The sequence below is a fragment of the Leishmania donovani genome, chromosome 9 (assembly GCF_000227135.1).
Source record: "Leishmania donovani BPK282A1 complete genome, chromosome 9".
Taxonomy (NCBI): domain Eukaryota; phylum Euglenozoa; class Kinetoplastea; order Trypanosomatida; family Trypanosomatidae; genus Leishmania; species Leishmania donovani.
In genome coordinates this window covers 532214-544791 of record NC_018236.1, presented here as the reverse complement: position 1 = coordinate 544791, position 12578 = coordinate 532214, and the positions used below count along the sequence as shown (strand labels likewise).

Below are 12578 nucleotides of genomic sequence, written 5' to 3'. Positions count from 1 at the left end.
GGCCCACTGATGTGTGGGGAGGAGCCTGCGTGCCACCCCGAGGGAGGGGGGAGGGGGGATGCACCAGGCGTGGCGACCGGCATGATTGGGGGGCGGCTGTGTGGGGTGGGGGAGTAGAGCTTGAGACAGGGTCGGTCGTGTGGCGTGGTGTGGCGCTCAGCGCGTGCTGCGCCGCAGAGAAATAAACACGCGCACACACACACACGTTGAATTGAAAGACAGCGAAAATGCTATCACGCTCAGCTGCGTCCTCCCTCTCCCGCAGTTGCGTTTTAGTGATGCGTCGCGTCTTCCTTGGGTGCTGATCACCTCCGTTACTGATACACAAGACACACACACACACACACAACCAACACCACCGAAAGGAAGAAGCGAGCACGAGAAGGGAGGCCGCAAAGGCGGTGTGCAAATGTGGGGAAGTACGGCAGGCGTCTTGGATGGGTAGCATGCCGCACACCGGCACTTTACTTGCCCTGCCCTTACTTGCACATCTATGTGAATGCGCGTAGTACTCGTTACGATGAAGCTGTGCGCGGGCGGCGCTGCGTGACTCAGCGCGGGCCCCCTTACCTGTGTGTGCCTGCCGCTGTCTCCGAGCCCCCTCCGTCTTCGCTGTCTTCACATGTCTCCGCTTCTGAGTGTCAAATATGCGTTTTCTTACACGCATCCCCTCTATCGCTCTCTCCGGACCTCTTCCCTCTTTACTCTGCGCCCCGGCGCGGGTCGCTGTCTGATGCCCCCACGCGCACCAAGACACACGTGGTGCTCAGCATGTTCAGCGCGTCACATGTAGATGAGCTGCTCGCCAGCACCGTTCGCACTTTGCAGCGCTCGCAGGTGCTGCTCGATGAGCGGCGCAGCGTCATCCAAGGCCGGCAAGGCCTCCCACCCGTGTTTTGCGTAGCTGCATCTTCAGCCGCCGCGGCCTCCGCCGGCTCAAGCGCAGCGGCGCCGCACGCGAGCACGAGTGGCAGCTTTGCCGATACCGTCCGCTCCCTCCAATCGCTCGGTGAGTTTCGCTCGTACGTCGAGGCCGCCGCTGAGATGATGAAGAGGGTACGCGAGGAAGGCATGGCACCGTCTCCGGCGATGCAGCAGCGGCGTGCAAGGGGCCAGGATTTTGCGCTGCTGCAAAGCATGATGCGCGGGCTGCGAGGGGCGATGACGGCAGCGTGGCAGACGTCAGAGGCGACAGCCGCGCTGTGGGCATCCTCCACGGAGGCTTGCGGTGGCGCTGAGGAGGCGGCAGCCGCCGAAGACGCGGCGTCGGCGGCGGCTGGAAGCGCCTTGTGTGCAGTGCCAGGTGCACACAGTGGTAGTACCCGAAGCAGCGGTGCACAGCTCACGTCGACGCTTATCTTTAGCGCCTTCTGCGTGGACCTTGCAATCGCGGTGCCCCGTGCGGCCTCCGCCGTCGCGGCGGAGCTGGCGTCTGTCTTCCAACCGTCTAGCGATAATGTCAGGCCGCCATCACTGGTGTCGGAGTGGATGAGAGATGGCAACGTCAAGCTCAGTGCGCTGCTGCGCGACGTCGCTGCTCTGTTACCACCACCGGTGAAGACGCGCCTCGTCGCGCGCCTCGCTGACGTGCTGTTTCGGCCCTCTCCCGCCCTGCCTCGTTCCCCCAAAGAGTCCTCCGGCCACCCCCTGGGGTTTGAGCTCTTGAGCGGCGGCCAGCTGCTTCTGCCGACTTTGGACTACTATCTGCTTGAGCAATATCCCTCCTCGCTCGCGTCGCGGTGGTTTCTGCAGCCGCTTCAAACTACCGCCGAGCACCTCCGCGCCGACTATTACGCGAGCGCCGACCAGTTTCACGTGCAGTGTCGCTGGCTCCTTCGACTTGTCTTGACGCTCTTGTACGCCTGCCAGTCCGCCGCCCTGCCCACCTCGGCGTCATCCCGGCCAGCGCTGGAGCGTCGATTACGCACCGCGCAACGACTCTACGACGCGTGGCTGATCCCGCTAGAGAAGACGTTCGGCAACGGTACAGCGCGGCACGGCATGTCGGTTTCGTTCAATCGTGCTCTCGTGCAGCCCCATGGCCACGTTGTGGAGCGCCTGCTGTTTGCCTCATCGCCCGCCTCAGGTGTCAGCGGCGTCAGCAAGGTGGTGCAACAGTCACGTGAGTGGTCCGGTATCCTGTACTCCGCACAGTACCGCCTGCTCCTCATCCTCGAGAAGCTGGCGCACTCGGAGATGGCGCAGGTAAACGGCACCAGTAGCACCTCTGCGAAGCAGCGCACTTACGAAGCGATGCTGCGCCAGAACGGCGGTAAAGTAAGCGTCTCCCTTCTGCAGACCCTCGCAGAGGACAAGCAGCTCGTGCTGGACGAGACGCCGTCGCGCTCGCCGGATGGACACCGTCTGTACAAGCTGCACGATGGCCTGCTCGATGGCAGCGGCAAGGCAGTGTTTGTGTACTTGGACGATGGTGCGCTCTTCACCAAAGTTGGCAGAGCTCGCGCCTTCCAGCGCGTCAAGAGCGTCGAGGACATTTTCAAGTCGCTTCAGTGACGTCTGTGTGCGTGTGTCAGCTGCTCACTGCGGCAAGGGGATGCGGCGGCAGCGGCGGGGGTTGCTGGGCACGGGGCGGTACTGTGCAGAAAAAGAGAAAGAGGGCGCTGTGTGTGTGTTAGGTGGAGAGGGGCGAGGAAAGATGTGCGGCGCCACTGCAGGAAAGGGTGGTTCAGCGCACACTCGCCACACCGCCCGCTGCTGCCAGTGGCGAGGCGATGACGCAGGGTGCCCAGTCGAGAGGCTCCCCTGCTGTGCTGCCGACAGCTGACCGCTTCCTTTGGAGGCTCTACCTGCGCGCATTCCGGCACATATTAAGCCGAAAGCACGTGCGTGAACGCTGCCTCTTGCTGCCCGCCGGCCGAACTTCGCTGTGCCAATGCGGCGCTATCTGTCCGGCCATGCCCACGGTGAGCTCTTCTTGTTTGTGAAACAAACAAATCAAACGGAGCGTGAGATAGCGCTCGCTGAGCGAGCACTCGAGGGGTGGGAAAGGAGGAGGATCAGTTTAGCAGGGCATTGGCGGCAAGCGTCATGCTGCTCTGTTTCGTCGACGCCTTCCTGCTTGCCCCATCACGCCTGTGCCCCCCCCCACTCGCATTGCGGCGGGAGGTGAGGTCCAGCAGGAGCGCTTTGGCGAGGCCCTCTGGTGCGCATCCGTTGCCGATGACATCGTGGAACGCGTCCGTCTTACACTGTCGAGCGAGCTCCAGCGCGCCTTTGAACTCCTTCTGCCTAGCCTTCGGATTTGGCGAGCTACGAGTACAGGGCTGCCCAGGTCGGCGCTGGAGGTGCGAGACGCACACTTAGCCCCATTTTCGCAGCCTCGTTCGCAAACGAGTTTCTGTTACAAGTGTCGTGCACACGTATCGGTGCGTGTTCTCGAGTGAGTAAGTGCTGTCGTGCAGACGCAGAGGCAATAATCCCACCGGCACCGTATAAGGGGAAGGGAAAAGGTAACGATATGCCCTGGCTCTGCTTCTCGAGTCCACCAGCATCAACGCGGACATGTGTGCCGTGTTGGAGACGAGAGTGGAGTGTAGGCGAAGTCGGCGGCTCCGCACAGAGCAGATCAGAGCTGGGGCATGTCCCTCTTCTTCGCCCCACTTCTCAGGCCCCGCTTCCCTGCCCCCGCCCTTCGGGTCGAAGCAGAGGCGAGAGAACGAAAGGCGTTGGAAAGGCAAGACAAGGGAGGTACGAAGGTTCGGCGCATGCGACGTCCTCCCGCGGCTCATCTTCCTGTCCTCTCCTGCAGAGGCGGCACTTTGGCGGTGAGAGGATGCAAGCGGTGGAGGCACGACTCAGTTGTTCTTTGCTCATGTGGCGGTGTGTGTGTCTCTCGTGATTACCTGCTGTGCGCAGCCGAGGAATTCAGGCGGAGGGCTGACGGTTGCATGCCGTCCTTCTCGACAGGGCCTTGTCATGCAAGATTCTCTATCGCTTCTCTGGGTGTGCATGTGTGGGTGTGGGTGGCCTGAGCGGACGCACTCGCACGCGCTCGACCACCTCTTCGAGCCAATGGCATGGAGATGGGGGCGAGGTCGTCAAAAGACCGCATCATCATCATGTGCCCCACCCCCACCCTCACCCACGCTGTTGGAGCGATGTGTGTCTCTCCACCCACGAGCTCATTCCGACTCTCCCCCATCCCATGCTTGCCACTAACGAAACCGCTGGCCGCTGTGCTCACCGGCAGAGGCACACACCAGCGCACCGCCAGCCGCTCACCCGCAAACGGACACATGCACATGGGCACACACAATAGAGAGGCCGCATCGCTGTTCCTCACATCGGCACCCTGATCACCCCACTTTCCCCCTTCTCCCTCCCTACTCGCCCTCTGGCCAGCTTTGGCACAGGCACCCTCACGATCTTGCTCTCTCTGCGCCATACAGCTGAGACGCGCGCGCTGGCATCGTGCTGCTCTTGCTGCGTCCCTCGTCTCTGGTCCCCCACAGAGGCGCGCGTTGTCCTAACCCCGCGCATCACGGGAGGCATACCCCGCACGTTTGCCTGCGTGTTTGAGTTGGGTCTTCCACCACCGCTGCGTGAACCTTGCGCCCAGACCACGCTGTCGAAAGGCAGCGCGCATAGACGCACATCGGGACGAAAGCGGGAGCGCACACCGCCTCGCCGCTCTGCTGCGCATTGTGCGAGTGCGCGTCGATCTCTGGCTTTCTCCTGCACACTTCCTTGTCGGCATCTCTCTGCCTTTGCACCAGCCCTCGCATGATGATGCCCATGACAGGCTCTCGGAACTCCCCCGTGCGCCCGTCGGGCGTCGTGAGGCACGCTCATGAGACGGATAAACCTGTGATAGAGAACTGTGCGCAGTCGAACCCCCTTCTCGACGCTCCGCCCGATCCCCCGCACAAGGCAGGCAAGCGATCTGTGGTGTCGTGCGCACCATCAGGCACCTCAAGTGCTGCACGTGCGTCTGATGTCGCCGCTCTTCTGCGACACGCGGTCGTCCGTGACTTGATTCGCGAGAATGAAGGCATGCTGATGGAGATCGCGGGGCTGCAGGAGACGAAGAGACTCTGGTGTGCGACTCAGCTGCGCCTCGTCACACTGGAAGAGAGTGCCGCTCGTGCAGCGCTGAAGGCGGCGGAGTCGATCGCGCGTGGGGTGTGGGCTACCCGCGCCCACGCCTCGCTGGCAGCGCACGTGCAGCGATTAGAGCAGCAGCTGAGCGATGAAGCGGAGGAGGCAGCGGAGCTGCGGGGATTCGCCGAGCTAGCACAGGCGCAGCTGGCTACCAGCCCACGGCCCCAGACAGAGGGCGCCACACCCGAGAAAGAAAAGTACGCGTCTCCACCTGCCAAGGGACGGCGAGGCAGCGGCATGGGTGACGTGGACGGTAACAGTCAGCGCGCCAGCCTCGAAGAGATCACAAATGTTCGCGGGTCAGTGAAGCGGCTGCGCAGCGTAGAGAGCAGCGACAGCAGTGGAACTCCACGCGGCCAAGCACGGCGCACCAGCAGCAGCCAGAAGAGCCCCGGTGCCCTCACAAAGGTGTGCAAGACAATTTACTGAGGAGTGGGTATGGCAGGCCGAAGGGCAAGGAGGGGAGGGAGCGGCGCCACAGCGGCCTCGCATCACCCGCGCTGCCTCACGCACTCGCTACAGCTGCTATGCGCATTTCGCTCAGTCCGCATCCACGCAAAAAGCGAACGACACATGTGCGTTCTCGTGGGTTGGCTGATGGCGAGAGAAAGGGATCAGGCGGGATGCTTCTCTGCCTCTCCCCCACTCTCTCTATCCCTCGTGCGCGCCTGTGCGTCCTTCATCGCCGCCATTCGTGCAGCTGTTGCGCAGCTCTTCGTTCGCTTTTTTTTGGGGGGTCCCTGCGCTCTCCATCTCTCTTCGTGCCTGGAGGGAGCCGCGCGGCAACGTGAGCACGCCATACACGTGCAAAATAATAGAAGGGTGTACCCGTGCATCATGTGTGTCTCACGTCTCGATTCTCTGACGACAGCAGATGGACGAACGCACGTGCGAAAGTGTTCATTGCACACTCCCGCAATGCTGTGTGCAACGGGCGCGGATCCTCCGCAACATTCCGCGTGACGCGTGCGATCTCGCTTCCTTCTCAGCGAGTGCGACGGAGAGAGAGTGGGGAGGGGGCGGGCTGGGCTGGGCTGGGGACTCTCCTCCGTCCTTCCTCCCACATGTCTCCTCCTGCTCTACTTCTGTATCCACCGCCCACTCGGTGCTCACCCCTCCCCTCCCAACCTCAACTCGTCCCCGCTTCTTCCCTCTTGCCCTTCCTTTGCTGTCTTGGGCGTTGTCTCCTTTGGGTTCTGTCTCACCTGCTCGCGCGCATGCGTGCACTTGCCTGTATGCCTGCGTAGAAGCACACACGCCTCCTGCGCTTGGGGCGAGGGAGAGGTGGGCGGGACTGAGGATGGCGCTGCGTGCGTCTCTGGCGATTGAGAGATGCACACATCACACAACACACGGAGCTCGCTTCTTGTCGCTCGGCGATGAAGCGAACCCTTCGCGTGTCGCCGCTCCACTGCCCGTGGTGGTGCCCGTGTGTTGCTTGGCGCTCATGGCGGCTGCGCTGTTGCAGGCGTCCTACGACTTTGGCACGCCTTCACCGCGCAGTCTAAGCAGCATCTCATCTCTCTGAAGCCCTTGCGGCGGGCATGGTGGACCCGCCCATGAGCGGGAAGTGGATTCCAGGGAGCCCTGGCACGCTGAGTTGCCGCCGGTACGCCACGCGCGAACGAATTTGCGCAGGTAAGCGTGTCTGCCTTGAAGTACGCAGCAGTGCCAGCCACCCCACTAGTCGGCCCTTCTGACCACGGTGATGCAGGCTACCGTGGCAATCTCGCCCAACTCGAGCGCAGCCAAGCCTGCGCGACGTCCCCCTGCGCCTTGGAGGCGCGTATCGCCGCCCTGCCGCGGGATTCGAACACGCGGACGCAAGCCCCCCCCCCCTCTCCGATCTCGCACAGCTGCAGCGCCACAAGTCCAAGTTTGCTCATGCACCACCGCCGACGACGCCGCTTACAAGACAGCCTGCGCGTTGCTTCGACGCGTGGTACGGCTGGTAGGGTATCCTGGTGAGCTCCGACGTCCACGGTGGGGCACCAGCTCTAGCCCGCCGAATCCAAGCAAAACGATGCTGGGAGTGGTGCGTCAGCACATTGTATTCTCTCGAAGCCCCTTGCAACCGCTTCGGCAACCCTCGTCGGGGGCTTGGCGCGGTGCGTGCTAACCCCAAAGGGCGATGAAGTTGGGCAGTGCGCTGAAGCTCGTCGTCGATGCGGCAACGGTAAAGGGGTCGCTCAGCACACTGGCGCGGTCGCGCGACGCTCCGCAGCTACGCCTCGTGCCGCAGCGGAGTGGTGGAACCGAGTGCCAGTTGACTCAGCCCGTTCAGCCTCCTCATCCTGCTAACGACACGGGCATGGACTTCTACGATGCCGTCGTGGGATGCAACCCTCGCACAGCCAGTCTCCGAACCAGAGTCCGGGGAAGGGAAGCGGGTGCGGCGCAAGGCTGGCACTGCTAGCTTTTCGCAGCAACTGAAGAGCCTCTTCAGGCCACTGTCGAGCCACTCTTCAGAGTGGGAGCCGCGAGCGCCTCTCCTGGTTGCCGAGGCTTCCCCCAGGCTGCAGCCCTGCTCTGCTTCTGCAGAGCCTCGCGGAAGTGAATGGGCCCACGATGCTCACCGGTGCAGCCATGTCCGCACACACAAGCCTCGAGGCAACGGCGACCACCGTACAGGAGCAGCTCCCTCATTCAGCTTAGCTCATGCCCTTCTCTGCCCTTACCGGGCGTTTTTACAACCTCACACTCGCCAGTGATGGAGCCGTGGAAGAAGTCGGCTGAGAGCTGCCCTCTGTACACCGTCAGGAGCGATAGCGAGACCATCTTCCGACTCCACGCCACTGCAAAGGGCACGGCAGCCTCGGCCTCGTCGGCGACGAGACGCTCGCAGTGGCATTGAACGGCCTTCGTAATGCTATGGAGCCTAACTGGCAATCCTGCGACCACCACTGTGCAGAGCAGCGTGTGCAGCAGATCCAGCACTGGGCGCCCGTGGCGACGGAGCTTGCTAGCAGGGATGGAGGTGCCGGTGCTGGCGTGTAAGAACTACCTGCTGCGACGGACGTCAATGGCACACATTCCGCCTCGCTGCCCATCTCTGGGGAGCCAGCCCTCCTGCTCCCCATCGATCGCGGATGTGGCACATGCTCCAGCTGGTGGAGAACGGTCGAGCCGCTTCCAAGCTGCTACACGCGCGTCTCCGCGGCGGGGAAAGGATGTGCATCGATCAGCTTGACAGAGGCGCGAGTGTGTGTCCGGGGCGCAACCGCATCGTTGGGAGTTCTGTGAAGTGGCACCCTTGGAGCGCGAATGCACGGCTCCGGTTCCCGCTCTCTCTCCGTCAGTGGTGCCGCCGCTAACCCCCTCCCCCTACCCTTCTCACGTCTTTTCTTCTTTGGTTTCTACAGGTGTGCGCCGTGAGGCGTTGCGCGAACAGGCACCTCAAGCGCTCGCGCAGCTGCGAGGAAAACGCCCCCTCCTCAGCCTCCTACCACAACCCAAATCCGGACCCGCACACGTGTGCACGAAGACACGCGCGCATCCGGCCGCGAGGCCGACTTGGCGACACAGACAGCAAACAAACAAAGGAAAGACGCGCTCGTAGTCGGCACGGTGGTTGCGTGGCAGACTACTGGCGCGTGCTCGACGGCTCAGGTCGAGATGCGAGCGCACGCAATGCGTCTCTCTCGTGCCTCCACCCTCTTCCTACGTGTGTGTTCCCTCACCCCCCCCCCGCTTTCCTTTCCCCGATCTCACCTTCGTTGCCTGGATCAAACCTCCGGTGGTGGCGGTGATGGATGTGGTGCCCACGCACGCACGACAGGCTTGGCGCTCCGTCAGTGATCACCAAAGAGCGCACGGAGAGCTTACATCGTCCTCTTTAGCGGGTGCGCATCTCTTGAAATTTGTTCACACACACAGACACCCTCCAACTGCGCAGCTGTCATGCAGGCTCCCAAGACAAGTACGTCGTCGGAGAAGGGAGAGGTCGTCCCTTCTTCTCGTCAGTCGCTCTCTGAGACACCGTTCGTGGCGGATCCGGCCGAAGTGGCAGCCTTCGATATTCCAGTCGAGTACGTCCGGCGCATTGAGGATGCTCAGCGGGCCTATGGCAACCATTACATGGAGCACCGCATGTACACGGACGCGTGGAATCATGCGGCCTTGACGCTGGGCTTCCAGTGCTGCTGGCTTGGGGTCGGTGCGTGGATCGTTAGCCGCGGTCTGAGCTACTCGGACCCCATGAACTCCGTTGTCGCGCGGTGGGTTCAACACTCACGGGTGCGTCGGCTCACCACACCCATCTCGTGTTTCGGGCTGTTCATCCTCACTGCAACGTGCATGCAACTGCCCTACGATTTCCGACTTCTGCGCGAGGCGTCCGCTGGTATTGACAGGCAGACAGCTCTCATGAAGAAGTCGATGGGCGAGCGCCACTTGGCGTATCGAGAAGGCAAGATCGCCAAGGAGCAGTTGGAGGGAAAGGAGGCAGAGGCCTTCGCGAAGGGCATGAAGGCGCAGTAGAGGGGGAAGGTAGGCCACCCCGCCCTCCTGCGCGTCTTCTGCACGTCCTTGCAGGGCTCTCTCGCTCTCCTGAGCCGTCGCTGTCTTTCTCGTGATGGAGAGGAGAGCGGAAGAGAGGGCGTCCTCGAGAGGGCCTGCCCCGCGTTTTCCCCTCGTGCCCTCCACCCCACCCAACCCAACCTCTTCATTCCTTCGCGTGATGACCATGTCGTGGTGGCTCACGGAGCTGCAGCGAACGTGCCTGTGGTGGCTTGTCCGCCTCGCCTCCTCGGATGCGGGTGGGAGCGTCGGAGGACGACGGTGGACAACGGCAACGCGTTTGTGCCCGTGGCCGCTGAGGCGCTCAAGTACGTTCTTGGTTTGCTCTTCGGCCTTGTGTGTGTGTGCGCGTGTTTATTTCTCTGCGGCGCAGCACGCGCTGAGCGCCACACCACGCCACACGACCGACCCTGTCTCAAGCTCTACTCCCCCACCCCACACAGCCGCCCCCCAATCATGCCGGTCGCCACGCCTGGTGCATCCCCCCTCCCCCTCTCCCTCGGGGTGGCACGCAGGCTCCTCCCCACACATCAGTGGGCCGTGTGAGGCATACGCTCGAGTCACCCTGACACGTGCTGCCCATCGTATGGATGGCGCAGACGTGTTCACTGTCGAGCCTCGCCCCGACGCACCGCCATCCCACGGCCGGACCCTGTCACCGGGCCGCTCACACACTCTAAAGAAGAGAGGCGCGAACTATACGAGCATGACGCGATGCAGAAGAAAGACGAGAGATGGTGAAAACGGCGTAACGGGGATTCTTGGCCACCCCCATCTTCCACTCCCGCGAAGGTGCACCCCGATGCAGCTCCGTGGTACACCGCAGGCGGTGTTACGATGCAAGCATGTCTGTGGCACTCAAAACTACAATCGAATGGGTGTACGCCAGCGGCGCCGCAGCGTTGCGCCCTCTCACCAGTGGTCTCCTTGCGTATGACTTCATCAAACTTTCCTATCCCCTTACGCTCCTCTCCCTCTCTCCTTCGTTTCGCAGACTTGCTTCAGTCTCGCAGCTCTCACCACGTCAGCCAAATCCTTCGCACTTTCACGTTGTCCCTCCTTTCCAACCAACCCACATCATCATGGCCTCTTCTCGCTCTGCTCCCCGCAAGGCTTCCAACCCGCACAAGTCGCACCGTAAGCCTAAGCGCACGTGGAACGTGTACGTGGGCCGCTCGCTGAAGGCGATCAACGCCCAGATGTCGATGTCGCACCGCACGATGAAGATCGTGAACTCGTACGTGAACGACGTGATGGAGCGCATCTGCACTGAGGCCGCGTCGATTGTTCGCGCGAACAAGAAGCGCACGCTGGGTGCGCGCGAGGTGCAGACGGCGGTGCGTATTGTGCTGCCGGCGGAGCTCGCGAAGCACGCCATGGCTGAGGGCACGAAGGCCGTGTCGAGCGCGTCGCGTTGAGCGGCTCAGTTAGAGGGTTTGCCTACGCCTCGCGTGCGTGTCCGGGGTGTGGGGTGCCCTCGCCTCCCCTCTCCCTGCCTACGCCGTGGGTTTTCATAGAGATTTCTTGTTTCTTTTTCCATTCTTTTTCTTCGAAGGTGATGTCTCGTCCTTTGCTGGAGTGCGTGCCGGGTTCGGCGGCGGTAGAAAGCGGCGGCGAGACGGTGAAAAGGAGGAGAGGCGGGTGAAAGCACAGATGCGCTTCTCCGTCTCTTTCTCCCTTCTCTGCATTCGCCCTCGCTTCTCCTCTCTGACGCCCTCGTGACCTCGTGGTGCGCGCGTCTCCCGCGTCTCCCACTCGCCGTCCGCGTCACGCTGCACAGAGGCGTGCACAGTTTGTCTTCTCTCTCAGATCGAGTGACACACACGTTTTTTTGTTTCCGCCCCCCCCCCCCTTCGTCATCGCTTCTTCGTTTTCGTTGTCGTCTCGATGCCCAACTCCTCCCTCCACTCCCACTCCCCTCTGGAGAGCAACACGAGAGTCGCGTTCTCGCTCAGGCACACAGACGAAAGGGACATGGTGAAGGGCACAGCGACCCCCACACCACTTCCGCCGCCACCGCTGCGGCTGCTACTGCGGTGAAGAGGATACGGTGCGCTTGCGGGCGTGGCAGCCGCACCACCACTGCCCTGAGCGAGTGCTTTTATTCTCCTCCCCTCTCCCCCTACACACAGGTAGACCTCACCCGCACACCTCTCGTGTCTCGGTACTTTCTCACGACGCGGCGAGGCGAGAGACGTGAATTCATTACGTGCCTGTCTTCCCACACCCAATGGGTGACTCCATGACGCTGTCGGGTGCGGGTGTCACCACCGCCGCTCGTTGTGTGTAGAGGTGCGCGTCCTCTCCCCTTTCCCTCTTGCCCTTTCTAACGTGTCATCCCTGCTTCCGTCCATCTTTTGTCTCTCCATCTGTGTGTGAGTTTCACTGCGGTGCTCTGACAGTCTTCAAGCTGGTGCACGCTGCAGCGCCTCTCCTACCCCCCGCCCTTTCCACCTTGTCGTTTCGCGTTCACATCAGCGCCCCAATCGACTCCGCACATCTGCGCTCATTGCACCCTCTCAGCTCACGCCTGCACCTGATCCCTTTCATTGGTTGCTTGCTCTTCTCTGTGGCTTGAAGTTTCTCTCCCGTTCCATGGCTGCGCGCGTGGTGCTCCTCCATCCAACTGCTTCCTATACGCCTGTGTCCATCAGTGCGTGACCGCCTCATTTCGTTAGGTTGCTTGCAGCGCTCGACGCCTCATCCGCCCCGGAAGCACACCTGCGCGCTCATCGCCTGCGTGCGAGGGTACTCTGGCGCTCTCTTCCCTGAGTGGAACCTCTCAAATACTTTGGAGGTTGTTGTCGTTGTTGCCTGCCAAGAGTTTCTCTCTCTCTCTCTATATATATATTGCTGCCTTCTGCACGTTGCTACCCCTCCGCTAGTGGGCTGGTCTTTCCCACCCCCCTCTCGGCTTTGGGACCTGTGGTTCGCTCGTT

The 12578-nt window shown here is 62.1% G+C and overlaps 5 protein-coding genes across 5 annotated transcripts; all 5 read left to right on the top strand.

Moving 5' to 3' along the window:
• Positions 1–771: 771 nt before the first annotated feature.
• LDBPK_091450 (hypothetical protein, conserved) lies at positions 772–2514 on the top strand (the record flags this gene model as incomplete). Its single annotated transcript, XM_003858775.1, has 1 exon — positions 772–2514. One exon carries the CDS (start codon positions 772–774, stop codon positions 2512–2514), a length of 1743 nt encoding a protein of 580 aa, XP_003858823.1.
• A 2229-nt stretch (positions 2515–4743) lies between these two features.
• Positions 4744–5550, top strand: LDBPK_091440 (hypothetical protein, conserved; the record flags this gene model as incomplete). The annotated part of the gene is made up of 1 exon (XM_003858774.1): positions 4744–5550. The coding sequence occupies one exon, from the start codon at positions 4744–4746 to the stop codon at positions 5548–5550; it is 807 nt and encodes a 268-aa protein (XP_003858822.1).
• Positions 5551–7445: 1895 nt separating this feature from the next.
• On the top strand, positions 7446–7832 carry LDBPK_091430 (hypothetical protein, unknown function; the record flags this gene model as incomplete). The annotated part of the gene is made up of 1 exon (XM_003858773.1): positions 7446–7832. The coding sequence occupies one exon, from the start codon at positions 7446–7448 to the stop codon at positions 7830–7832; it is 387 nt and encodes a 128-aa protein (XP_003858821.1).
• A 1189-nt stretch (positions 7833–9021) lies between these two features.
• LDBPK_091420 (hypothetical protein, conserved) lies at positions 9022–9600 on the top strand (the record flags this gene model as incomplete). Its single annotated transcript, XM_003858772.1, has 1 exon — positions 9022–9600. The coding sequence occupies one exon, from the start codon at positions 9022–9024 to the stop codon at positions 9598–9600; it is 579 nt and encodes a 192-aa protein (XP_003858820.1).
• A 1121-nt stretch (positions 9601–10721) lies between these two features.
• On the top strand, positions 10722–11057 carry LDBPK_091410 (histone H2B; the record flags this gene model as incomplete). Its single annotated transcript, XM_003858771.1, has 1 exon — positions 10722–11057. One exon carries the CDS (start codon positions 10722–10724, stop codon positions 11055–11057), a length of 336 nt encoding a protein of 111 aa, XP_003858819.1.
• Between the last annotated feature and the right edge of the window lie 1521 nt (positions 11058–12578).